The sequence below is a fragment of the Mastacembelus armatus genome, chromosome 1 (genome assembly GCF_900324485.2).
Source record: "Mastacembelus armatus chromosome 1, fMasArm1.2, whole genome shotgun sequence".
Taxonomy (NCBI): Eukaryota; Metazoa; Chordata; class Actinopteri; order Synbranchiformes; family Mastacembelidae; genus Mastacembelus; species Mastacembelus armatus.
Genome location: NC_046633.1, coordinates 20842470 through 20870411, shown reverse-complemented (window position 1 = coordinate 20870411; position 27942 = coordinate 20842470). Strand labels below are relative to the sequence as shown.

The window sequence follows — 27942 nt, the reverse complement described above, 5'->3', positions numbered from 1 at the left end:
TACAATTATCTGACAGGCTTGTCACTACTGGTAATTCACATTACACATACAAATCATTTAATCGATTTACACAGTATAAGACATTTTTATAGATTAATCTACCAGTGTGCCTGCAGCTGTGACAGTAGTCAAAAAATTAATCTTATATCCAGCAATTAATAAATTATATATGAATTATATGATTAATTCAATCTTAAATAATTAATTAATATATGATAATAGTTCGGTACTTTTACTTTTTTAAGCTCGTGCTAACATATTCATAAACATTTAATCAAGTACCAGACCTGATTAATTCTTACACCACTAATAGCACCTTAAAACATGTATTCCAGTCCACGAATTACATTTGGTTTACTTTATAGTAATTGTATGTTGCCTAATTTGGTGTAGGCTGCTGAAATTTACAAATTTAATGGCCAAACTCCATAAATCTGTTCACTCTAAAATCTATAAATCTGTATCCTACTGTATGAATCTCTATCCTACTGTATAAATCTGTATCCTACATGAATCGAGTCCAGTGTTTATATTGGACCGCAGTATTATTTATAATTGACTGCGCTTTAGATTAAAATCCTGCCTCTAGGACTCCCAGCTCTCAGCCTCAGCATCAGCAGAGCGGCCGCACATCTCGCGATAAAAACGGGGAAACGCGATAGTTTTGTGCTGTCTGTAAACTTGTAACTACAGCAGCCCGGCGACAGCAGCAGCAGCAGCAATGGCCGCTTTCCGCAGACTTGCAGAGCTGGCCAGGAAGCTGAACCACTGGTCGGCTGCGAGAAACGAGATCCTCGGTCGGACGACCAGCGGAGGAGCAGATCGGAGGCGTCTGACAGCCGGGATGTGTCTGGCGACGGGAGGCGCCGTGGCCCTTTACTTCTACAGCGACAGGAGCGGCGGCAGAGGCAGGAAGAGGATGGAGAGACGCAGCATCAACGATCTGCTGCCGTCCATCCCCGCTGTTGAAGCCAAGGAGAAGGTACGAGGCGAAACTGGCGTCTGGTAATGACAGCGTGAAAGCTGCAGGGCTGTAGTGACACGTAGCGACTCGGTCGGTCGTTGCAGGTAAATGCCCTCATTGTTGACTTGGGGGGCCTCGTTGTAGGGACTGTGGAGCGAAAAAGAGCATTTTCACCGCCCTTGCTACTAACATTAGACCAATAGGACTGGTTAGACAGCCCTACTTCTGTTCTCTACCCATTGCTGTCTATAGCCTACATTTTCTTCTGGGGCGGATAGTCTGTGTCACTTATTCCCAGCACGCCCAGTGGAAACATTTCGCTCACTGTCTGGCTGCAGGACGACGTGCACACGCAGATGGTGGAGAGGCGCTCTCCGCTTGAGCTGGTGCTGAAATGACACCAGGATGTCACCCAGGCAGCTGTGTGCAGTTGGTGCAGGGACTGCTCACCGACAGCCAGTGCCAGAGCCGGAAGCATCACTTCAGTGTAGAAATACTCAAGATGCAAAATTCACAGGTGGAGAGAAACTGCCACAGGCTTCTGCTCAACCCACGCATGCGCACATTGAGCATACGCGTCACAAAAGATACTAAAAGTAAAAGCAAACGTTATACAAAATGGTCCATTTCATAGTAATATACAGTACTGTCAGCTCCACCAGATCCCCCTGACCCTAAATATGAATAAGCAGGTAAAGATGGATGGATGGATGGATGGATGGATGGATGGGTGGATGGATATACAGGTGGTTACTTGATTAGTTGATTAGCATTGATTTTGATGAGACGCCTTCCTGATGGTATTGTGAGATGGTTTAAATCCACTTTCAAGAAAAAATGCAGAACAGAATGCATGATCTCAAACAGTAAAGTCAATGTCTTAACCTTGGGTTGCTGGTCAGGTGAAACAAGTTTGGAGATGTCACCTTGAGCTGCCGAAACCTATATAGGGTACATTTAACTTTTTTTAAATACAAAATTAATATATATTAGTATAAAAATAATCAGGATATTTATCAGTGAGATAATTGTGTTAGTTCAGTCCCAGTTCCAATTCTGCCTATTACTTTGATCACATGCCTATACAGTATATATTTCTGTAGGATGAAACTGAAGTGAGATTAAATCTTCATCTGACTGGAAAAAGCTGTTGTTTTCTATAGGCCTACTAAAGTGAACTGACATCAGTTACTCCTTGGAAAGTAAAAGTGGCTGCTAATATGATGCAGGAAGTAGAATAGTTGCTGTCTGGGACTCCTGGATGAAGCAGGCGAAGCCAGTTTAGAGGCAGGAGCATTACATAAGTTTGTTAGATAACAGCCCAACCTGAAAATAAGAACTCTGGCGGCCAAAGAAAAAAAAAAAAACAGCGATCTGTGAGTCTGTAAAGGTGGAATATAAAGGTTCTGAAGAATTAGGTTGAAAAAACATTGGTATAATTCACCTGCAGGGAAAGAAAACAAAACTGCAGAGAAACATACAGGGGTTGGACAACGAAACTGAAACGCCTGGTTTTAGAGCACAGGTGACCAAAGGTTTGGCTATAGCAGCCCGGCCATGGGTATTGACCCTGTGGAGCTCCCAACGAACAGTTTGGAGGTGGAAACAGGAGAGTTGAGGTGCACATTTAATTCTGCAGTGAGTTGGGCAGCTGTGGTTTTATGTTTTTTGGATACAATCCGGGTTAGCACCCGGACATCCCTTTCAGACGGCTTCCTCTTGCGTCCACAGTTACTCCTGTTGGATGTGGTTCATCCTTCTTGGTGGTATGCTGACATTACCCTGGATACCGTGGCTCTTGATACATCACAGAGACTTGCTGTCTTGGTCACAGATGTGCACCAACAATTTGTCCTCTTTTGAACTCTGATATGTCACCCATAATGCTGTGTGCATTGCAATATTTTAAGCAAAACTGTGCTATTACTCTGCTAATTAAACCTTCCCACTCTGCTCTTACTGGTGGAATGTGCAATCAATGAAGACTGGCCACCAGGCTGGTCAGATCTAGCCATGAAACCTCCAACACTAAATTGGCCAGTGTTTCAGTTTCATTGTCCAACCCCTGTAGGTTCCAACAGGAGAGCCACTCTAAAAGGTATCAAGAAAACTGTAATAGCATAAAACTAAAATGGGTCATCAGACCTGGATTTAGAAGACGTGCTTTTAAGAACCACTGAGGTACAGGCCTAAAGGACACCCACACCTGTAAACAGGCTTAGTGTGAAATTGGTGGGTTCCCCTTTTACAAGCCAGCTAGACCATCCATGGTGCTGTACCAGGTGCCAGAACAGTGTTAGCAATCTCAGGGTCTCAGATTTCTCTCTCTCCCCTAGTCTGTGCAGGTGTCCCTGGTCCTGGAGCTGTATATCACTGATGTGCAGTTACTGGCCCCACCAACTTGCAGTGTCTATTTGTTGTTTATTGTTGCTGTTCTTTTCTCTCTGCTCTATCCACTCACCCCAACCGGTCGAGGCAGATGGCCGCCCAAACTGAGCCCGGTTTTGCTGGAGGTTTTTTCTTCCGTTAAAGGGAGTTTTTCCTCTCCACTGTTGCCAAGTGCTGCTCATAAGGGATTTGTTGGGTTTTTAGTTTTAGTTTTTGTAAAGTGCCTTGAGATGATTTGTGTTGTGATTTGGCGCTATACAAATAAAATTGAATTGAATTGAATTGAATAGATTTAAGAGCTAGTTGATATCTACTGGGGTCTTAGGTAGTTACATTGTCCTGTAATTTAATGGAACTGAAAGAGCTAAAGTTGATATTAGGAAGGAGCACAGGAGGTTTAGTGATAGCACAGTTTGTCCTTGATATAACAAAGGAGATGGGCTAAAGAGCTGCAGCTGTGAATAGGGAACACTTGGTTCCCAGAGGGGAAAACACCTGGAACATCTGCTGTCCAGTCAGCATAGCAAGACAAGGCAACAGGAATAGGTTTGGGTGTGGCTACATGACATTGCGACTACACAGGAACACAGTGTACTGCACTATAACTGCAAAAATGCTATTTATTTATTGTTTTTATGTAGCTAACATTACTTTATATCAGGTTGTGCGGCATAGCATGTATATAGCCTTTGCAGAACATAGTAACAATAACTCATTGGTGACAGTGTAAGAGCATAGACGCTTTTAATGTGTCTCTGCTCTTACACTTGATTACTGTGCATTCCTATGAAGCAGAGCACTCATCTTCTATTCAGGCCTTCAAAAGCTCCCCTGGTGAAAGCAGCATCAAAGCTTTATGAATGAATTTGTGTGCTCATTAGCATGTTAGCTGAGCAGGAACCTCAGCATGCTTGGCCCTGTGGATAAATAGGTTTATATTTGGAAACCCCTCACTAATTACACAGCTTCATGCTGCACAATCTGTTGGCATAGCAGCTCTTCTACACTTTAGCTAATCAAGTTGATACCCTGGATTCTCTCTCTCTCTCTCTCTCTCTCTCTCTCACACACACACACACACGCACACACACAAACAGATGCTAATCAAGTAGAAAGTATTTGTATGTGTATGTTCACATGTGTCCCTGTTCCCTTGTTATTGCACTGCAACATATGCGCTGAATCTAAACTATTTATAATCCCAGGAAGCCAAATAAAGAGAGTTGATGCCAAGAATGGATGTATCTCCTCATTATGGAGGGTCAAAAGCATTGAAGAGGTGCATACATTAGATTCTTACAGTTTAGATTCTGCTGTTTACATGAGAAACACAGAGTTGTCTCCTCAGAGAAGGCTGCCACAGATGGGAACATGTTAGAATAAAACTGTGATCTTTGCGTGTGGGTTGTAAGTTTTCTATTGTGTAAGTCAGAAATAATACAATGAAATGTTTGTGAAACATAAGTTGTATTCTATACTATGTACGTAGATTAATTTAATGTGATGGTCTCATTGTCAGCAATGTAAAAATATAGCAACAACGTAGAAAATATTATTGCTTTCACTGTTGCTCACAGCTCTACTGATTTACATTTATATTTTGTAATGTTCTGTTTCTATTATATCTATTATAAATGTAGCTAACCAAATACAGTAGGCCGCAAAGTCAATAACAGTGATTTTTGTTTTTTATTTTATGTCTGCAGGCACAGCCATTTGACTTTGAGGAGGGAGACGTGTACATGTCGTCCCATGAGCATCGCTTCCGCATGTTCAGCTCTGTGGAGTATGAAGGACAGCTGTACATGACTCCACAAAACTTCATCGAATCAGTCACCATGAGTGAGCCAAGAAGTATGTATCACATACTCACAAACTGTCTTTTATACTACATTTCCATATTTGTAAATGGAGACTTTATGTGTCATCATGTCTTTGATAACATCAACTAAACATGATGTATTTTTAGTTGGGTGATTTTCAGCTCTGACAGGACTTTTTACATTTCCCAATATAGATGTCAGTGCTGCATCTAAAAGAGAATTTTTCTTGTCTGAAACCAGTGTTTTGAAATTGTGGAGTTAAATATGTCTTTGCTGTTTCTGTCAGCCTGCTGCCAGTAGTAACAGATTAGTCCTGGACAGGCTGCCTCAAAGCAGATGGCTTTACAGCTATTGTTTAGTCTGCGGTTAATGGTAGTCAGGCTCACACAGACACACACCCACATGCACACAAACTCTTCAGCGTGACTGAATTCCATTTGCTCACACCCTTTCTCTTAACAAGTAAATATGTAAACTGGGCAATCTACTTCAATTTTTCTGTATGACAACTGGTTTAAAAATGTTCACACAAGTTGAGAGCATCGCATACACACATGCAAAAACTCTACTGCAGCAGGCATGTGGCTGTATTGCGTGCAAACTGTGCACCTGCATGCGTGTGTTTATATCTAGCCTAGCTCAATGACATACGATACAGGCACATATACCCTCTCAGCAGCCGACGTCCTCTAATGCCCCCTTTGAAGTTGAATTAGATGAACTTTGTTATATAAAACAGAACAAAAGTAGTATGTGATTTTACGGGGACATTCCACATACTACAAAGACAAGCACAGTGCACTTTAGACGTTCCAAATGGGCCTGTGATGATGACAGCATATATATACAGCGAGTGTGTCTCTGTGTGTTGGTGTGTGTGTTGTGACTGTACCCAGCACATTAAGACCCATTTCTAGATCATACAGATGCTATCTGACTGAGCCCACCCAAACTCTCTTCTCCTCTTTCCCTTCTTCTCTCATCTTTTGTCTCGTTCCCTGGCAGACAAGAGGCCCTGGAGGTCCCTGACCAAACAGGTGGGAGATTCACTCTAAATGCTTCTTTATTCTGTCCCTCAGTGTTGCAGGCATCTGTGAAATGTTAGATCTGATGCAGGCTTTGTATGCAATGTAGTTTAAAGTCTCATTTTTCTAGGATTCTTGAACAGTTTCTTCATGTATGTCAATGCAAATTCTTACATTTAGCACTAGAACTGAAACCTACTAGATATAAATAAATTTAAAAAAAGAAATGGCAGCTAATGGCACAAAGACAGTCAAAGAAAGACAACTGCATTGGCAGTGAATATCAGTCATTTGTGTGCCATTTGTTTGGGCTCCTGTTGCCATGGCATTAGACCATGCAAAGCAGTCAAGATTTGTTTTAGGAAGTGGCCACAGAAATCCACATCCCTTTACTCATTGTATAATTTCAGTTTACAATAAAATAAAATTACTTACAACTAATTCCATTTAAAAAAAAAAATGTGTATATTAATGTGAAATCTGTGATCCATTACTTCAGCACAAATCATGTGCTTTGCTTCAGCTTCATCATATTTGTTTATCAGTAATAAGGAGTGAGTACTATCCTGCTAACCAGATATTGGTCTTAATCCAGTGTTTAAGGTACCCTCTGGAGTTTTCTTGCAAATTAAAATTGTGTAAGTGCTTGAGCTATAAGAAATGTGTTGAATGAATTCCCTTCAGAAAACATTTCAAAGCCAGCTTTCACGTATTTCATAAAACACCCTTATTTACCATGAATCAATTATGACAATTGGCTGCTCAACTCCAAAATGACATCCATTCACTTGGATGAACATTTCTCTACCCAGATGTTGCCTCTTGGCCTGTAGACACTATCAGGGTGTGTGTAGATGCTACAAGTTCCTAAGCCATTTAGTCTGCAAAACATCTTGCTTCTATATTAACATTACAGGATTTCAATGATTATATTCCAGTAATATGCGATCAAAAGACTTCTCTGCATCTGACCTTTACCACACTGCTCGTAAACACTGTTACCCATGCACATTACAAACTTTCTTACAGCACTATCACTTGTCATAAATTACAAAATGATCTCCATTTGTATTCTAGCACAGAATAAAAACATAAATATAACCTCATATAATCCACCCATAATACACTATTGAAAACTTATAAACAAATCTAAATAATATATGGTATACTATGACAACAAAATAAACAATGTACTGAATACAATTATGTTTCCAGAGTAACTAGCTCTTATGAAAAAATCTCACCTGGATGCTTGTGCTAGTAGAACACAAAAAACAAGAAAAACCGGAACTGACAAATCAAACATTGCTCCATATTGCCACCAGTAGTCAAAAGGGTACCTTTTTTCCAATGCAGTTTTACAGTGTCTGGTAATACATAGAGATTGACTAATATTATGGTGTAATCTGGGCATTTTTTTTCTTTCATTTTTGCTTTAAAATATGCAATGCTACAGTAAATTGTCTGTAAAGATGGAGAGTTTGTAGTGAGTCATTTGCTCTTGTCTATGGTATGCTAAATTCTCTTTGTCTTTATAATAGATGAAGTTTGAAGGTGATGCATGTTTGTGTTTTATGGTGTATTTGGTGAATAATGTGTTTTTGTGCATGCATCAGGAACTGGAGAAGATCCTGTCAGATACTCCCCCAGTATGGAGAGGATCGTCCAAACTGTTCCGCAACCTGAGAGAACGAGGTCTATAGGAGCACACTCAGACACAAACACACACACACGCACGCACACACACACACACGCACACACACACACACACACACACACACACACACACACACGAAACACAGGAGCAAAGGCACCTTGTGCACCTGTGCAGTTGCTAGTACAAATAACACACACACTTAGACTCAAACACTGTTTTAATTGTTATCAGTAGAAGTCAGATAATAACAAGGTCAGTGAATGTGAGTGGATTAGGATTAGCAGCTTTTTAACTATTGAGACAGTACAGTTTAATTTGTTTTATAAATACTGTACCCTCTAAAATAGATAGAGGATAGATCACTTATAATGCACAGTTTAAATTTTTAAAAGTTTAAGACATTTTACAACATTTTTGCAGTTTTTCAGTATGATGTTCATGTATGTGTACCAGGGCTTCCCTGCTGATGTGTAACGTGTGCTTGAGCTTGGGTGTGTATTTGTGTGTGTGTGTGTTAGTCACTGCAGGTGTCTTTAATCCGGGGTTTGAGCCATACTGTTCCTCCTCACAGCCAAACAACCTGCTGAAACAGCTAAAAATAAACCTTCCCCCTTCTCCTGTCCACTCCTCTCCCATTCTCCCCACTCACACTGCATATATGAAAAGAACAAATTACTCAATGCAAAAAAGAGAAGGAGGAGAGAATCTCCCCTAACTTAAGCATTTGCTACAGGAGTGTGTAACACAGGATTCACGCAGTCTGAGAGTGAGTTCCCATAGCAGTAATTGTAAACACAAAAACACACACACCGCAGGCATTTATATAGTTGTGAAGTGACTCATAGCGAATCCCTAGCTTCTTACCTTAGCCTGAACCATTATAATTAAATGCCTAACCCAAATGCTTACCCTATCCCTGACCTAAAGCTAATTCCAACCTAAACACTAAAACCAAGTCCTAATCCTCAAACACCCCTTTGAAGATATAAAAACTAGCTGAAATGTCCTCACAATAATGGCACTGATTGAAAATTTGTCCATCATGGAGAGATACGTACACACACTCACTGGGAGATGCTAAATATAACATACTCTGTGTGATGCTTTCTCTTTTTTCTTAGTCATAAGGTTTAACATTTTGTTTGTGTGTGTTGTTTTACACACCAGGAAATACATTACAAGAACATTGCCTTCATCATGCAAACTAAAAACTGAGAGGAAATGAAAAATGGGATGGAGAGGAGGAGAAAAGGCAGTAGAGACAATATAATTGGAAACATTGCAAACAAAAGAGTGAGGGATTGAAAAGGAGAGATGTTAGAAGAAGAGTGGGAGAAGATAAAGTGTAAAGAAATTAATATTTAGGCCTACACAGAAAATAGACACAATAGAGGATGAAAAGAAAAAGTGCAAACAGAAAGAGGGGAAGGAGATAAAGTCTGCAAACCACAGTCTTCATGGTAAGAGGAAGACATTGTAGTTATTACACTGCATTTCTAATTAAACTGTATATGGCACATTGCCAAAAGCACACACACCATCATCATTTAGCAACACCTCTTTTTGTATACCAATTCATTTTTATTACGTCCAAACTACTCATTTGTTTATTTTAACATCTATTCCATGCAAACTTATTACAGTATGGTCTTTCATATAACTTGTGTAAATAAGCCGTGCGTGTGTGTGTGTGTGTGCGTGTGTGTGTGTGTGTGTGTGTGTGTGTGGTGATGTCAGGACATGATGTCTTCTTCATGCTGTGATGTGTGAGGACAGTTAAATGGATTTCAGAGAATGACAGAGCTGTGCGTCAGACAAAGGAATGTGTAGTGTTGTGTGTGTGTGTGTGGTGGTCTGAACAATCTGTCAGTATTGGTTGGCAGTGTGTTGCACAGTAACCTGGCACAGTGATGAGTTTAGGGTTAGGTTATTATTAGTACATCATATTATGGTGGACATTTGTATTACAAACATTTACGTTTCACAACAAATGTAAATCCTTGTTGTCAGCTGCCAGACATATCTGTTATTGTGTGAACAGGCCTTACACAGTATAAGGAGTTTACATTTTATCTTTGACACCTGGTAGAAGCAGTATTTATAACTAAAAATTCATGTTTTGGTCATTCCAAATAGGTTTTTAGTATTTGTGTCCTACTGTGTTTTTGATGCCACTATGCTGCAAGTGCTAACCCTCATAAAGTGCAGGATATATGATTGTTGTAATGACATTTAATGTTGAGTGTGGTTATGATAAAGTGTTATAGTTTCTCTAATAGACCTGCATAAGTTTTGACAAACCCCAAATTTTCCTGTTCTGGCATTATAGGCTAAGATTTGTTCAGTTGCCTGCCATTGCTTTATTAAAGCAGTGTTACATGGCAGATCCTTTACTCTCTTCACTAGCTTTGTGTCTGTGGCATTTCATGTTGGGTAGGTATATTTAAACTTGCAAGATAGGCCTGCTTTTTGTGGGGAATTTCTGGGAGTTGTTCATTGAGGTTGGCTGGCTAAAAAAAATCAGCTGAATGCTGCAGGAGACTGTTGTTGATTCTGCGTGGGATCATATTTACCAGCAACCCTTATTACAAAGAATCATATGGATTACATTTAAAGTCCAAACTATTAAAGTGGATTTTAAGTGAGCATTTTAAGCTCTCTGAAGAGTTAAGGTTTATTTCAGTGACTTCTGGTCATAAACCAGTGTTCCCTTGATAAGAAGCTTCATAATTAAAATAGTGAAGGTTAAATAACTTGTCATAAAAATGATTAGCACAGTAAACAATAATTTATATTTAGAATAAGAAATATATGAAGGCATAGATAGATTTTGTTATATTGCATACGTTTTTCAGGGAAACCAAAGTTTTGTTCATGCTTATAATTGTTTCCTTCATGAGATCAAAGCTAGCACACCTTTTTATTCAGTAGTATTTCATGGAGAGTATATGAGTGTAAACATGAAGAATGTATTTTAGAAACCTGAGTAGTTTCAGAGTGTATCTCCTGGTCTTTGCTGAGCTATCACCACACGGAGAAAAGAGAATTCAGTTCCAAACCAGCTCCTCTACACAAAGCAGTCAAGCATCAGCAAAACACAAGGCTCACACTGCTTCTGGTTGGTGTCATGTTCACCTACACACACATAGACATACACACACGGGAAAGCAGTCTCCCGTAACACTCAAGCAAGTCACCCTGAACTATCTGAATGATCAGACAGAAAGCGAAAAATAGGGCGAGAGAGAGAGAGAGAAAGAGAGAGAGAGAGATGAAATGGAGCTACAAAGATTCCTAAATGGGCCTGAGGCAAGAAAGGATCACATCCTATCCATTTTTCACTTGCTTATCCAAACACAGACACATACACAAGAGCATACCCCTGCCAGCCTGGATCTTTACTTTGGATACCCGAGGTGTAGAAAAAGAAACGGTGTGTGGCCAAATGGCTGTTGGCAGCTCAGCTTCAAGAAAACATATTTTAAGATGCTATCTTGGTGAAAAGATGGATTATGTGTGTTAGTGTGTGTCAGGAGGCTCATAGTCTTCCAAGATCTGTAAACACTGTGTGTGTTCAATTTGACCTTTTCTTTAACTCTCTCTGTCTTGGTGTCATTACTAGGCATCATCTCCTACACAGAGTACCTGTTCCTGCTCTGCATCTTGACAAGTGAGTCCGTTCACTCTCTTACACTACACACCATCCTTTAACTTAACCTCATCTTTGTCTCACTCTCCCTTAGCAGTATACTATTCCTTTTTTGGGAAAGCAAAGTTAGCCAGGGTGAATGATATGAATTATATTGAAGCCCACCCAGAACTTGCAATTATGTCACAAATGTGGTGGTTTTCCCCTTCCCCTTAGGGCAAGAAGGCAACTGAGAGAGGCAAAGAGAGAAAAAGAAAACAGCCCTACTTTGACCTGTCAAACTTAAATGTAGGCAGGGATGTGAGGCTTGTCATTCAAATGATCCTTCTCTACCCATTGCACACTCATCAAGTAAATGTATTTTTCATGTTACAGAATCAGGAGTTAAATAATCTAAATAATGTTGTTGTCAGTGCTTAGTGTTCTTTTTTAAGTGAATAAAATAAAAAATCAGAGGAACATTTCCTTTTAGAGAACGTCAGGGGGGTTTCATTAATACTGTTAACTTCAAGTACTGTGAAGTATTTTTATTTAAATGAATATAATATACATAATATATTATATCCAGCACTGAAATCGAAAGAACGAGAACAAATATAACACATAGCTTTACTTTTATTTTTGAAAAAATTATGTACAATTCTTGAAAGGTTTATGTACAGAGCAATATTAATACCAGATGACTAAGTAAAGGGTTGTATAGAAAAATAAAAATATTGAGCTCACAGTCCATCAGCCAACTGCTGATATACTGTACCTCCCTCTGCCTACTCTATATGCTACTTCTTCCCATGCTATTTCTGGATATAAACTTTCCTTTAACACATGCGCACACTCACCTTATGTGCTCTCCTCTCTGTTCTCCAGAGCCCCATGCTGGCTTTAAGATTGCTTTCAATATGTTTGATGCAGACGGCAACCAGATGGTGGACAAGAGGGAGTTCTTGGTGGTGAGTCACCGATACTGAGAGAAAATCCACCCTTAAATGAATTTGCATGCTAATAATATCATCACCTTTTGGATCATCACCATTACAACCAAGAGGTGTAATTTAGATTCTAATTATGCTGACAATCAGTGTGATGTGAATATTAGTGCTTTCAGATAGATGTATGGTAAGAGCTTCCACCACCACTTCTCACCATTGTCATCTCAGGTTTAGCACAGGAATAGAACACAGAAAAGTGCTGTTATTATTGGCCTTACCCATACATTTCTCATGCATTGGCTACATTTAAATTTCATTTAAATGTTTAAACTACTACTTTAGTTCAAATCTGACCTATAAACACTAATAATCTGCTGCTTTGATGTATGACATTTCAACATCTGGTATGCATATATATGGGAAATAAGAGGAATAAGGCGGAAACAGAGATATAATCAACATCCTTATCTGACTTTTATTCCCAGTGGCTTAAGCTGAAGCTGTTTTCAGATTTAAAGTGTTTACCAATGCTGATTTCTGTAGCCACATCTTCTAAATGTGACTCTTTAAACAGCTGGGGGGAATTTCTTTAGATTCAAAACCTACAGCTACATCTGTCCTATTTTCCCTGTGGGATGGGACAGACAGATTTTTGATCAAAAACACTGCTGAAGGTATGAAGTGATCAAAATCTCTGGAGGCTGATAGGAGTGAGATGGTGAATCAGTGGGACTATGTGGTAATGGTGGAAAGTCCCATAGCATCAAATGAAGAGCATCAGTAACAGTTGTTGAGCTTGTTGTAAGCTTTTAAAATGGTCCTGGAGATATTTCCTTATAATTGCTCTGGCATTGTTTGCTTTTGTGTATAAAAGTATGTGTATAAAAGCTGCAGTTGATACTTTGCTGGGCCAGTTCATTAACAAGCAAAACATAAAACCAACAATCTCTTGTTCATGCTGTCTTAGGCCTGTACTTAAATCACATCATAGACAAGCCATGAAAGAGCCAATGACTTGAATGTGAACTTGGTGAATGTTTGTACATATAAGCTTCAAACAAAGCTTTAGATATAGCTTTGAATTGTCAATGAGTCTTTCTCTCATTACAGCTTCAGGAGATCTTCCGGAAGAAAAATGAGAAGAAAGGGAGGAAAGGAGATGCTGAGAAGTCCGCACAGTTGGTAAGAAAGCTGATAGCACAGGACAAGGTTATGTGTGAGGATGGATAGTGTAGTATGGGATCAAATTCAGTCTTTTTGTGAAAGAACAACCACAGCCAATGGTGAAACAACCACGGATTGTAGATCTATATGGGTTTAAGTTTTAGTAATGCTGCTGCTTAAGATCCAAAAATGTCTTGGTTTGATTATGGCTGATTTAAGATTAAATCTTCCTGTAACAGTAGTTCACTCTTTAACTGGCATTTTAATACATCCATGCGCGTAATGTGGCTCAACACTTCTCATATCACCTCATTACTGCTGCTAAAAGCACAAGTTGAGTGTTGTGTCAAACTGCACATGTGGATGTTTTGAAAATCACACATCCTCATCCAAGTTGTCATTTACATTTAGGCAGATATTAGAATTAGCTGAATCCTCCATGCAACAGTTTGAGTGCATGCTGCCTTACAGAGACTGTTTCTCATAATGTGGTATCTCCTGTTTTTACAATGACAGTTATCCCTACTTGTTGTTGTACTTGTTATATTGGATAATCTCTCAAATAATGTCTCTTTCTCATCACACTTGTGCTTGACACTGGCCTCCTTGTTTTACTATACTGCACATTTCAGTTGATAACAGTACTGATAACAAAATACTACATAATGAGGAGATGTTAAAGTTCTTCCCTGTCTCCTTCCTTGTTTAAGTTAAGGGATTAAACATCTGCTATAATGTTAAATAATAAGTACACCTCCTTGTGCAGTGATAAGGGTTATACATTTGTTGTTCTAGGCTCATCTGGTTTTTTTTTTTTTTGGGTTCAGTGCAATACAAATGTAACATGTACAGTTAATCATGAAATTAAAAAAAAAAGTATGTAGTAGTTATCATGACTGTTGATAGCCTCTCAGATCTCTGGGAAGTGCAGTGTTGTAATCCAAAGTGTGTTGTTCCAAAATGTAAGCATAGATGTGTTGATGATGACACATCCCTCTGCAGAGTGTATCTACAGCCTCTTTCCTTGCATGTACTAACATGTCTTTTACCTTCTCTCCTCCTCCTCTGTGACTGCATGATGTGTGCTCCTTTTTTTCTTCCTCATGCCTCTCTGTGTGTTAGAGTATGCAGCTGTATGGATATCAGGTTGCCCCAATGAACAGCGTATGTATCCTAAGTCATATCCTCTTTTTCTGCTATTCTGTAAAAGAAATTGATGCAAAGGTGGACTATTTAATGAAAATATTGAAGTAATAAAGCAGTGGATGAAGGAACACTTTGCTGGGCCAGTGCATTTAAAAGCAAAATACAAATGACTACCCACTTGATTGATATTGATTGTTGTGCAGCTGTCATATGTGATTCAGCATTGATTTATCCTTTAGTATCTATAAATGTAAGCCACTTCCAAACAATCAACCAACAAGCTCTTTCTCATATTGTCTAAGGCCTGTACTTAAATCACATCATAGACCGTATACCACTGCTTTTCTATATCAGTGGATGAAGGGAGGTATGGGTATAGGCATAAAAGTCAAGTTTAATTGCACCTCAAATGTCCAAATAGTTAATCTCATGATGTACCACAACCAGTTGGTTGTTTAAATATACCCTGATTTAGTTTGGATTTTTTTTTTCTGGGGACTGGGGTTAGTTTTTGTAGGTATAAATGTTCATTATTCTGGGATACTTAGAGGAGTCTGTCACCCAATTTTGTGTCCTAAACCCTGACCTAGTGCACCTGATCCTCTGTTAGTAAAATGCACTCACAGGCTGTGTGAAAGGATGGACAGATGGAAAGAGAGAGTGACAGAAAGATTCAAGACAGGGCATCCATCTGTCAGGTCAGCTGACCAGTGATTAATTGAGGGATGATGGTAGAGGTTGAGATGAATAGAGGAATGGCAGAAGAGGAGAAATGGATTTAAAGGGTCAGGAGAGATGGACTTACAAAAAGAGAGTGATGTGATTAAAAATGACTTGAGACACTCTAAAGCTGTAAACACAATGAGACTGTCCATTTAAAACCATTTTAAAACAAGTACTGTTTGTTTGGCTCTATCTGTGTGTTCTTCTTCTCAGGGAGTTTTGTTGATACAAAGAGCAAGCAGGAGATTTTTATTGAGGGAAGTCTAGGCCACAGAAGGACTGTTCTTTCTATTATCTGAACACATTCACATTTCCATTATAAAGAAAGCAGTGACTTATTAATTATCTACAAGAGTTTTCTCCTAAATTTCTATTAAAGAAAATGATATTACAGATTATGTTGATCACTGTTTAGTCACATATCAGGCTAGTAATAACTTGGTATGGGTGAGACTTGTAATCCTCTCCTTTTGTCTTTCCATGCTAAGGAGTTTTTTTAATGGAGATGAGGACAAAAATATCTGGACAGTACACTACTACATGTAGGTGCCTGGCCACTAGTCTCTGTCTGGGCTATAAACCTGTCTTCTTTTTTTCACTGTTTCTCTCTGTCTCTTTCACACACACACACACACACACACACACACATTTCATGTCATGTCCAATGATGGATAGCGGCATTGTCACTGTGAAGTTGAGAGTGGTGAAGAGTCATGTTAGAATGTTGCTTCGATGTTTTCCCTGAAGAGAAAGCTGCAGTGGGTGGTCAGGAGCTCAGCTCTGTGGGTAGCCAGTCTTTTTGCTCTGTTTTTGTCACAGCAGGGGCAGCAATGTGTTGTTTAATATCCTAATTTAAAGAGGAAACCCTGCTCTAAGATGTAAGTTAATATATGCTACTCAAATATGGCTTGTGCTGCTGACTCAGCACAAATGCAAAGTAATGAAATGGTAGCTACAGTGATTTACATATAGTAGCTTTACAGCATATCATCGCATCAATTTTTTCTAGTTAATTTTCTTTGCCTTATGTGTGATATAAATGCAGTTGAAGAGAAACATGGAGTTTGTGTGTATCTTGCCCCTCCGCCACTATTCTTTTAGATGCTAGCATGTTTATTGTATGTGTGTTGCTTGCTACAGTGACTGGGGTAAATTTACAGTTGAATCACACATTGCAAATGGATGTTGCTGCAGTTTGTTGACAGAATATAAATTTCATCCATTATAGCTAAAATGGTTGAACTGAATTATGAACTGATCCTGGCCCCTGCTTGACCGCTCCTACAGGTGCTAAAAAAAGACAGTCAGGAGTTTGTGGTGCGGAGTTACTGGGACGTTCTGAGGCGAAGCGCCAGTCAAGTCCTCTTTTCTGACCTGGCGGAGGTACACAGACCCAACTGTCCTCTGTCCTTCATCCCTCCATTCTCCATCCTTCTTTCTCCTCTTCATATTGCTCTGGTTAATGTAGATCATCCAACTATCCCTGTAGGCTCACAGTAATGAAGCTGCATCAAAACTGGCCAGAATTAGACCAGAAGTGTTTGCCTTTAAATTAGACGTTTTACTTGACATATAAACATAGGAAAGCGCTATTCTCTTTTGGAAAAATCATCCTTAATCATACTTCCGTTTTCATATGGGCCAACAGATTATTTTTTCATATTTCAAATAGTGGTATCACATAGAAATGATCAAAAATGGTTGTCAGTATGGCCTTTTGGTAAACTGTTATGACCACCCATCACCCACCCAACTGTTCTTTGTCTCCTTTTCTCCCGGCGTGCTCTGAAAAGAATTCTTTACAATACATACAATTTGGACATCCAGCATATCTCTTTTAATACTGACTGAAATTTGTGGGGAAATGACTTTTTTATGTTACATGCTTCATAAATTTGTGTAAGCTGATCTGAGCTTCCTCCAAGATTATCAGTTTTCTTTCCATCCAAACCCATTTCATTGTGTTAATCACTTATTCCTGAAAAAACAAATTGATTTATTTATTCATATTTCTTCATGTTGATTACTGAATATTTGTAAGAAATTTACATTTTGTTTAGGTATACTGCATTTTTGTGACAGTATGGATCCATTAATTGTATTTAGATGATAGATAATGTTGATATGTTGGTAACCTGTTGTGTTTCAGACCTGCCCTCTGTTGTTTGTTCTCTTCATTCTGCTTTTGTATGTGTATCTGTGCCTTGTTATCTGTACTGTCTTGTGCCTGGTGTTGTAGCTTTGATGTCAAATCATTCTTACTTTACACCACAACATATTTAATAACACCAGTATGTAATGATAGGAGGGCAAAATGCAAAGCGCATACAAAAAACCCCCAAATTTTATAGCACCCTCACACCTATACTGAATCATGTTGAGTTTATAACCAATTTTGAATATGAGTACTTGAAAAGTATTCTGTTGCTTCAACACTCTAAACTTCTACTTCTAATATTAGACATCGTAAATGTTTTTTTTTACCAGAGAATTAATTCTGGACAGTTCAGCATTTCTGTTTACCGTGTTTTAATGTGGCAGAATGCTAACGCTTGAAACAATTACCACTGAACAGCAAGTATGGGAGGGACATTTTCATCTGATGAGGGCGCTAAATGTAAAGTAAGGGGATCACCTATCATAATTGAGTTATAATTGATTCAGTGGAAATAACAATGAAAATCCACCCAGTAATAGGCATTTCCTTAAATTTCAGTATCATTCAACCTTTGGTCCATGAATATATGCATAAACTTTTATAAACAGACAGACAAACAAATATTGGCAGCGTTGCTTCATACAAAACTCCTGGTTATGTTAATTTTTTATTAGTTTGATCCTGTTCAACTAAAAGTGTCTTACCCAAGGTGAAGGGGTTGGTAATGGTTAATAACAGCTAACATAGTGCTAGAAGGCTAGCTGACTAATAACAGACTGTTTGCTGTGGTGGCAGCGGAAACTGAGGTGGAGGTAATGACAGTGGAGCATGATGGGGCTGACCTTGTATTTACACCGTGTAGCCTTTCATCTGCTGGGATGTCAGACGGACAGAATAAACGAATCATAAAGGGGAGGCAGGGGTGAGGGGAAAAAAAGAGTGTGTGAGGGATTTAAATGTATAAAATACAGTAAATTAAACAAAATATTGAGATGAGAATACAATTGAAGGAGAAAAATGTAGTTTAAAAAAGAAAAGATTGGAGCTGCAAAAAATGTATTGACACACCTAATCAGATAAGCAGAAAACCTGAGGGTGAACAGAAAAAGAGAAGAGATAAAATCAGACAACAAACAAGTGAGAGAGGCTCAAAGAAGAAGACATAGGTCAGAGAGAAAACAAATGTTGAGGAACAAAGTGGGTGGGGAAGCAAAGAGGTTCGGGAAGCACATTTAGAGGAAAAGATAGAAGCAGGTTGTATTTAGAGAGAGATGTGTTTACTCAACAGATTAGTCACCATTATACCTCGATGCTTTTGTCTGGAGAAGGAGGGACTGACCGAAAAAAAGTGGGGGGTGGGGGGAGGGGCACAAAGCGATTCACCTCTATGTTTGGCAGGTGAAGACAGTACTGACTGGTGGTATGAGGAGAAAGGATATCAGAGTAATCTGAGCAGCGGCAGGATAAGAGGAGAAAGGCATGATAAGAGAAAAAGAGAGAGAGGAGGTGGGATATACAGATAGGAGGGATGTAGAGGCAGAAGAAGAACAGGTCATGGGAAGGGAAATGAGGGTTAGCTCTTTTAACCCTGGAAGGTGTGACAGACTGACAGTCTGACTGACTTGACTAAAGACCGACAATGAGCTCTTCCTCTGAGGTATTACTCACAGACAGGGAGGATGAGGAAGACCGTTTAGTGTTTACATCAGTAATTACTGTTTTTACCTTTGGCTTCATGATCAAAGTCTGGAAACTCGCACAATCGCACACATGCACACATCTAGATGGATGATCAGACATATGCCTTCACCAGGTGTTGGCTCGTGCCTTGTGGGTGTGATAACTATTACATCTTCACCGGGATGATGAGCTCACACTAATGCTGCCACATTTCCAGGAATGATAAGCTGAGTTGATGAGTTTGACATTATGTCTACCAGTGCTTAGATTGATACAGCTTCTTGAGAGGCCAGTATTTTTTTAATTAAACTTTACTGAACCTAGATGGGAAATGAACTTTGAAATTGCACTAAAAAAGGCTTTTTTTGGGGTTTTTTTTTTTTTTTTTTGGTTAGACTTAATTTATCATGATTGAGGAAGACACTTCTCTTTTACAAATATCCAGTTTCAAACAGATGTTAGACAGTTATATAAGCAGGTAAAGCTGCACTTTTACTGTTTATTAATGATGAATTAAATGACTATGTATAATGTGAAATAGGGCTTCTAATAATTTAATAACGAACCCACACAGAATTATTAGTCTTTAAGATTAACTTTAAACTGGCCAGAATGTATTTTAACATGGCCATAATAAGAGCTTTATAGGTAAAACTAGGTTATCAATTTAATGATTGATTTCTTATGGTGCACAGCATCCAAAGCTCAACAGCTTCTCTTGTGAGCTTGTCCAATTCAGTTCAAATCAGCCATCTGCCAGCTCCAGGCTCCACTCATTGCATTTTTGCAGTGTGGATTGACCCTATAGAGAGAGTCACCTGATGAATTAGAATTACACTAACGACAAAAAATAAACATTTCTGGACTGACTTGTAAGTTACTGAAAGAGTGATTGGACAGTGATCACTTTCATTGTGAATCTGTTAATTGCTTTATGCATTTAGCCAAAGATAAACAACATTGTTTTCTTCTTCTATAGAGCAAAACAGCAAAACTAATTGTAAGAGAATCTGAAAAGAAAAATAGGGAAATCCAAAGAGAGGCAGAGGCACATCTCCTAGCAGTCTAGATGTATGAGCAGCTCATGTGTCATAAAGACATACGTTCTGAGTCAGTCATAAGATAAAACAGAAAAAAATATTTTTGCCCTGTTTGTCCATAATCAGAGGCTTAATGAACAGACCTTTAAATAAGTGAGGCAACAAAAAGACACTGAAATGTCTGTAATTGTTTCAGTTTGTGTTTATATGAAGGAAATCTTCCTTTGTCCCTAATCAAAGTCTGAAAGACCAGACTCCAAAGTAAATCAGAAACAGACAGAAAGTTGGAAGTTACATTGATGTTGGTGGTCCTAAAACAGGCCTTACGTTTAATCTTTGTTTCCCAGAAGACATTCTTATCCTGTGAGTTACAAATTTGCATCCATTACAGCAAGATATACTAGAGGGCATTTTGTTAGAATTCACTTAGTGCCTTTATCTACTACATCTCACTGTGGAGAATATTATTACTGTGCATATGTATCCAAAGCTTGTTACTCATAAACCCATACGCTGATTTGGCTAACTGTTTTAAATGCTGACATGATGGAGCTTTGCCAGTGAATGTTTTAGTTTATTAATTATCTATCTTAGTGGTTCCCAAACTGTGAAGAGTTCTTTACTTATCTCTTATCCAGATGAATTCACTTTTCACTCCATTAATATACCTGCAACTCAGCCATATTTGCTCATTTGTAATAGAAATGACAGTATTACACCAAACAAGCAAAAAAAAAAAAAAAAAAAGAACATTCACATAAAAAAAAAAAAAAAAAAAAGTTTTTTTCATTTGTAAACTTGTGTCATCTTGTTTGACATTTTCTTCTTATCCCACATTGGATTTTAGGATTTTACCCTTGAGGTAGAACCACGAATGGCATCGTGGTGATGATAATAATTATGATGATGATGGAAATGGCATAAATGCTCTTCCTCCTTCATGACATGAGATTTCTCCCAATCTGATGTCTGCGTATTCCTTAGCATGGCCATGGATTGGAGGGGTTGTTGGCTGGGTGGGGCATGGCAGGGAGAGAGAAAAATGCGTTTGAAGCCCTCTCTTTTTGCCTCGATGCTGGCTGCAACTGCTCGAAAGCACGGTCACCTTTTTCTGAGACTGATGTGTTAGTGAACACAAACAAAGGCAAATGGTCAACGTTTGGATACACACTTTTCCTCAAAGACTCATACCCATGTCACGCTGTTTTTGTAAGGGATTAGGAAAGTGTTAAACTACAGATAATGGCATGAGCAAATAGTATAAGCAGGACAAAGCCCGTTCACTGGGTTTCAAATGACCAGGGTAATTGAGTGAGCACATACTCGCAAAGCATGGAAAGAAGATAGAAAGATTTGTAAACAGTATATTAAAAACATAATCAGCAAAACTTGCAAAAAGGTTGCAAAGTTACATCGTCATTGTTATTCCATTAACGGAAAAAGGTGGAATCCGCTCACATCCTCTGCATTTGGGCTTATGTGGGTTTTGCTCAGTGCTGCTTTTTGTAATTCAATGTTTTCTATGTAATTCAATGTGTATCTATGTGGCATTTAAAGAGACATGCATGAGATGTAGCAGCTTTAATTTGTTCCTGTATGTTTTCTAGCTCAGTGTTACTGTCTGCATTTGTCTGTCTATCCTTAGATTTTTTTCTACAGATTTTTGTTCCATCTTATGTCTTTCTCTCACCTCTTCCGTTGCCCTTTTCAAAATATAAACTTTCTGCTTCTTTCAACATACTTGCTGACCCCCATCAACACGGTTCCAACCCTGATTCAGTGAATATACTGTAGGCATGACTGTTTTTCATCTTTACGTGTGCTGCTACCTGAACACTCCTCGTGTCTTCACCAGTCTCTCTGTGTTTCATGTTGCTTTAGTGATAAGACTCGCCAGTCTAGGCTGCATGGAGAAAATGTACCTTGTATTATACTCCGATCAGTCATAACACCTGACCTACTCCAGATTAAACTTTTAAATCCCATTCATCTTTTTCACAAGACTCAGTTTACTTTGAATCTTTGTTAAAACGAAAGTGAGCTGCAGAATGACATGAGTGCTGTGTTGGCTCCTGTGTACACAGTGTTAAGTGGGTGGTCATAATGTTATAGTTGATCAGTGTATTTCCCTAAACCTCGAAGATTATTACTACCAAGACTGGTATGCTGAAGTCATTATGGCTGCTGAATGTTTGTCTGGGCTAATTTGTTTGACTGACAGTTTGTTGTTGCGCATCCTGCACATGTTCATCAGAAACCTGCTGCCTGCTAGCCTGGCACCACAGTTGCTGTGTTTGATTGTTGATGGACTCACCCATTGCTTTTCCTACAGCCACAATGCTTAATGTTTTTCAGTTTGCCAATCATCAAACCTGTCTCTTATTCCTCCCTCTCTGACGATTCATAGAGAGCAGATGAGAGTATTACGATTGACACCACCCTACTGGTCCATTTCTTTGGGAAAAAAGGAAAGGCAGAGCTTACCTTTGATGACTTCTACAGGTACTCAAAATATTCAGTTGACAGAGTTAATTTGTTGCTATGAACCCAACTGACAATACCATGCTTCTTTTGATACAATCTTCCTCTTCCCCTTGCCTTTCCTCCCTATTCTTTAGGTTTATGGATAATCTGCAGACTGAGGTGTTGGAAATTGAGTTTTTGACCTATTCTAAAGGAATGACCACCATCAGTGAAGAAGATTTTGCCAAAATCCTGCTACGCTTCACCAACGTGGATAACATCAGTGCCTATCTAGACAACGTGCGCCAGTGTATACCTGATGAGAAGGTGTAGTACACACTCATATAGTACTTTATAGGGACAGGAATGACTGGACAAGTTTATAATAAGCACAGACAGTTAGTGAACTGTAAAATTACAAAATGTGTGTTTTTAAAAACACAGGACTTTGGATAATTGATTATTCTGTAGATAACAGCAGTCTAGGATAAATGAGTAAGAAAGGTCCTTTATCCATCTCTTTAAAGTCTTCTTCCTGCTGAGTAATTTCCCACCACTGTCTCTGCCTGAGGCTGTTGTGGCCCTCCACATTTCAGTGCTGCACTGCTTCACTCGACCACACATGTACACTTGCACACACTTTAAGCTACATGTGAATATTTATCTCTCTGTCTTGATAGCTTGGCATCCACACTGTGACTTGTAATTATTATGCAACCCAACTATATTTCTGTCCTTCCCTTCTTTCCTTTTCATGCTGTGGAAGAAGCAGGAGGTTGGTCTATGCCTAGTACAATATACAACCTGCAGTTACAGTCTGTCAGTCTAACCTGCTCTTTACTGTAGCTAGGTCACTATCTTCTTTATTACTCCATATATGGGATTTCAACAGGTTTGATCTTGATTTACAGCAAAGAGCATGTGATGGCTTTGCCCAGTCATTTGAACTTGACGTTTGCTCCCATGCAACTCAATGCCATTCATTTTATTGACAGCAATATATTGGTGAATAAGGGAAATCACCCTCTTTAGTGTCACATCGACAACATACAATCACATGCCATCTGAACAGCCGGCTACGTGTTGAATGGCTTTAGCACTGTATGCAGCTACATTTGGGTTAAGACGCACTACAAGAAGTTACATTTTTTCATATCATGCACACGTAGTCCTGTCATTAATGAGAAATGTCATTAATGGGTGAAAAGTCATTTAAAGATCTATTCCATAGAGGCCTGTGAGGTGCTGTTTTATTTTGGTTAGGTAAAGTTGCAGACCTTTGAGTTGATGTGCCTCAGGGATTGTTGTATGCATGTCTGTCAAGATGCCTTTGGAGGGCAGTCTGTGCTGAAACATTTTCATCTGGAGAATGACCTTTCCATCAGTACTTCTCCCTTTAGTGGTTTTTTGCGCTGTCTAATGTTTTATTGCTTCATGTGTGTTTTCCTGTGTTTCAGGGAATTACTTTTGATGAGTTCAGATCATTTTTCCAGTTTCTCAACAACCTTGAGGACTTTGCCATTGCCATGCAGATGTACAATTTTGCTTCTCGCTCCATTGGACAAGGTAGGAAGTGCGTGGTGGGACCCGGAGCAGCAAACACTGAGGGTCTCTGCTTACACAGAAGGATCGTATTTCCTTCTATCATATTGTGCAGCAAGTAACAAAGATTTTATTTTCTGTACTGCCAGATGAGTTTGCAAGAGCAGTGTATGTAGCCACTGGGCTGAAGCTGACACGACACCTCGTGAACACCATCTTCAAGATCTTTGATGTAGACCATGATGACCAGCTCTCCTACAAGGAGTTTATCGGCATCATGAAGGACCGACTGCACAGAGGAGCCAGGGTGAGGAACACTGGAGCTCCTCATGTAAAACTTTTAAAAGCCATATAAATGATTGTTAAACCTTAAAGGCAATATCCAGTCTTGCTTCCACCTGTGCTAGAGTGTCTAATAATTGGTTAATACATTTTAACATTAAGATATTATGTGAACAGTAACAACCAACAGCGATAATGCAGCTATCTCACAATATTTTTGTAAAAATAATTTTGTTGATTTGAACCCAGGTGATCCAGTTAAGTATTGTATAAATAATAAATAATTCAAAACAACCAGGGCACCACGCATCACTGCCAAAGAACCCAAGTATAATCTGACTAAAATGGAAACAACCTTTGAACATGTTATCGGTAGCATGTATAGTTGCATCTACAATGCCTTAAATAGAATCTATACATTTAAAATACAAACACTGAATAACTTTAAGGCTGATTTTAAATAAAACATACGTATAGTGAATTGGTAGGGATGTAAATCATCCCTAATTGCACAAAACTGTGGCGCTTTTCAGGGGTTGAAAATCACTGTACGACCCATGAAGAATGACAGGAGCCTGTTCCTTTAGGAAGAGGCTCCTAAAAAGTGACAAACCCTAAGTGATGACTTCAAATGAACTGGAAATCACAATGCGGGAGTTCACATTGTCATTCCCATGGAGAGATACTACCCTCTAGTGTTGTGTTTTGGTGCAATGCCTTTGGCTGAAGTCTTGTTTTATACAGACATGAGGCGAATGCATATTGCATAACATACAGTATCATGGAAGTTCCCAAATCTGATATTCTGCAAATACCACTAACATCACAAAACAGTAGACCTGGACACTTTATAGGGCTTCTTCTTGTGCTGCCTTGGCCTCACAGTTTTGGCTTATTAAAAATGAGTTCTTTTTCCATCTCTTTCTCTTTTTTCTGTGCCTGCATCCTCAATCTCCTCTTTTGCCACACTCATGCTGCCATCACCACAAAACCTACACCTTTTTCTCCATTCCCATCCACTCCCCCCTCTCTTATTTACCGCTCCTGCATCTTCCCTGCCTCCTACCACTCCCCATATTTCCCTCCTCCTTCCTGTGTCACTCTTTTCACTGTCATGATGTATGTCTACTGACCTCTCAGGGCTATAAAGCTGTGGAGCGCGCCACGTCTTTTAGATCCTGTCTGAAGAAGGAGCTGGCAAGCAGATAAGTACATCCAATGATAAACAGCAACAGAAAACGTTAGATTGTGTTCATAATGTTTATTCATTTATATTCTATTCTACAGTTTGATTACATTAATCTAACAACAGCCACAATAAATAAATTACCACCATTAAATGTGGCCTTTTTAAAAAATCATATTAGAAAAGCACAACAATGCCACTAATCTACAATGTGTAGAAAACATCTCCTCCAAGTGTTTTAAATACAAGGGGCAATACTTTAAACATACTTCAAATATTTTGAAAAATCTGTCACACACCTTTCCTTTAAGCATACAATGTCTTGATTCAATACCTGGTCCCATTGTTGTACATTTGCAGCATGGGCCAACTCAAGTTAGGCTTTGTGATAATGGCAAATATAAATAGTCACATATCACATATCAGTAGGTTTCCCTTGTTGCAACAGTAAGTTCCTAAATGTCTTTGGTTTGGAAACTCCACAATTTAAGAAAACAAAAAAAAAGAAAAAACAAAAAGCTTGAAACCTTCCCCACTAATTTATTCAGAAACCCTATGAGATAAAATCTTACATTTTTATTTTATTGAACTGAAGAAATGACTCGTGACTCCCAGCATGATTGTGCTTTCTTTTGCTGTGTTCACCAGGTAAAGGGCCAGCATCATGCCTCCTTCTCCAGCTGTCTTCGCTCTGAGGCCAGAAGACAAGTACGCCAGCTCTGGAGGAGGTACCAGGAGAAGCCTTAGAGAATACCACCGGCAGACAGTATAAAAAAATATGAAGGAAGAAGAATAAATTGGACTGAGCTCTGAATTTACAACGTGTTTTTGAGAAGCTGAAAATAACTTCACACATGGCCGATTGATGCTCTGTTTGCTCATAATGTGCACCATCACTATTTTGTTGTTCCTGCTTTCTCAGTCATCTTCATCTGATGCCAATCTACCCACATATACTTAGATAAGCTGTAGAAATAGGTTTTAATTAGCTCACTTACTCTGACCAGCCCAAAATGCAAGGTTTACATTTTGTAACAATATGATATGAATATGAAATAGCTATTATAGTAACTAAGCAGGCTGAGCATTTTTGAAATTCTACCATCTGAATGGTATTTGTATACTTAATAACGTGTGATCAAAACTTTAATAACTTTAATAATGTTTTATTAAAAGGAAGAATCATTTGTTAAACTGCTGCTCTACAAAACTATAACTAAGCAAGGAGCACAATCCTTAAATACCTAAAACTATATGATAATAATAGCATTATCCTTAAAAATAAACAATAGTAATATAAAATAATATATAAAACTTCAGAACTCTATAATTGCTGAATTAATTGATGTTATTAATATGTTATAACATGTAATATGTCTTCACCTCATTTTCATCCTTTCAGTTTTTTTAACTTAGAATTTGTTTGATCTCATCTAGCCAGTAGTTACTGCTTTAATTACACTAAGAAATTATATAAACACTTTCACTACAGTTAGGGCTGCTACACTAACCTAAAATTACTGCAATAAATGGGATGTTATTAACATGGATATAACAACCTAGAACATGAATGACAACGGTTTTTTTCAGTAGGCTAATTTCATTTCGGGCGACTAAATCCTTGACTTGTGTTGTGTTTGACAGCTGCATGTGTAACAGATTTCCACAAAGGTGCCTTCTATCCATTCCCTTTCTCCTCTGAAAAATGTCACATAGCAAACCATATCATCAACTTCAGTGTGTTGCTATAAATGGCAGCAGAACTGGAACCATGCAGTGATTACATTGTATGTACTATATGTGATTTAAAACGCACATTCTCTATTATCATGTCTTATACATTATTTAATGGAATTTTGAATTCATTGGTGTGATATGTGGAAATTAATTTGAACATACTGAAATGAAGAAAGTGCAAGGTATTGGGAGTTCTTGTGTTATTTATCACATGTAAGTTATTCTCATCATGTTTGCAATAATACACATAACTGTCACTTCAGGTGACCTGGTGAATGAATTTCAACGCATGAATAAAGTATTTTAGCAAGACAGGCGAATTCTGTGGTATTCACTGAGCATGCGCAATGAAACTGCAACTACTTTGACAAGAATGAACTTAGCTC

At 38.7% G+C, this 27942-nt stretch overlaps 1 protein-coding gene across 3 annotated transcripts; it reads left to right on the top strand.

Moving 5' to 3' along the window:
• Positions 1-662: 662 nt before the first annotated feature.
• On the top strand, positions 663-27868 carry micu3a (mitochondrial calcium uptake family, member 3a). 3 transcript variants are annotated; one of them, XM_026302994.1, is made up of 15 exons: positions 663-982; positions 5059-5206; positions 6181-6212; positions 7817-7895; positions 11480-11527; positions 12374-12456; positions 13546-13617; positions 14722-14763; positions 16756-16851; positions 22754-22848; positions 22965-23136; positions 24267-24375; positions 24501-24658; positions 25774-25838; positions 26465-27868. In XM_026302994.1, the coding sequence occupies exons 1-15, from the start codon at positions 722-724 to the stop codon at positions 26469-26471; spliced, it is 1467 nt and encodes a 488-aa protein (XP_026158779.1). In that variant the 5' UTR covers positions 663-721; the 3' UTR covers positions 26472-27868. The 3 variants fall into 3 exon arrangements, with proteins under 3 accessions (XP_026158779.1, XP_026158782.1, XP_026158780.1); XM_026302997.1 differs by lacking the exons at positions 14722-14763; positions 16756-16851 and having other exon boundaries at positions 24267-24417; XM_026302995.1 differs by lacking the exons at positions 14722-14763; positions 26465-27868 and having other exon boundaries at positions 25774-25842.
• The last annotated feature ends 74 nt before the right edge of the window (positions 27869-27942 follow it).

Excerpts from the sequence above, each read along its gene's own strand:
- micu3a (XM_026302994.1), top strand. The coding sequence starts at position 722 with ATGGCCGCTTTCCGCAGACTTGCAGAGCTGGCCAGGAAGCTGAACCAC. Across the intron at positions 983-5,058 it reads CTGTTGAAGCCAAGGAGAAG|GCACAGCCATTTGACTTTGA; the intron begins GTACGAGGCGAA and ends TTATGTCTGCAG. Across the intron at positions 7,896-11,479 it reads CCGCAACCTGAGAGAACGAG|GCATCATCTCCTACACAGAG; the intron begins GTCTATAGGAGC and ends TGTCATTACTAG.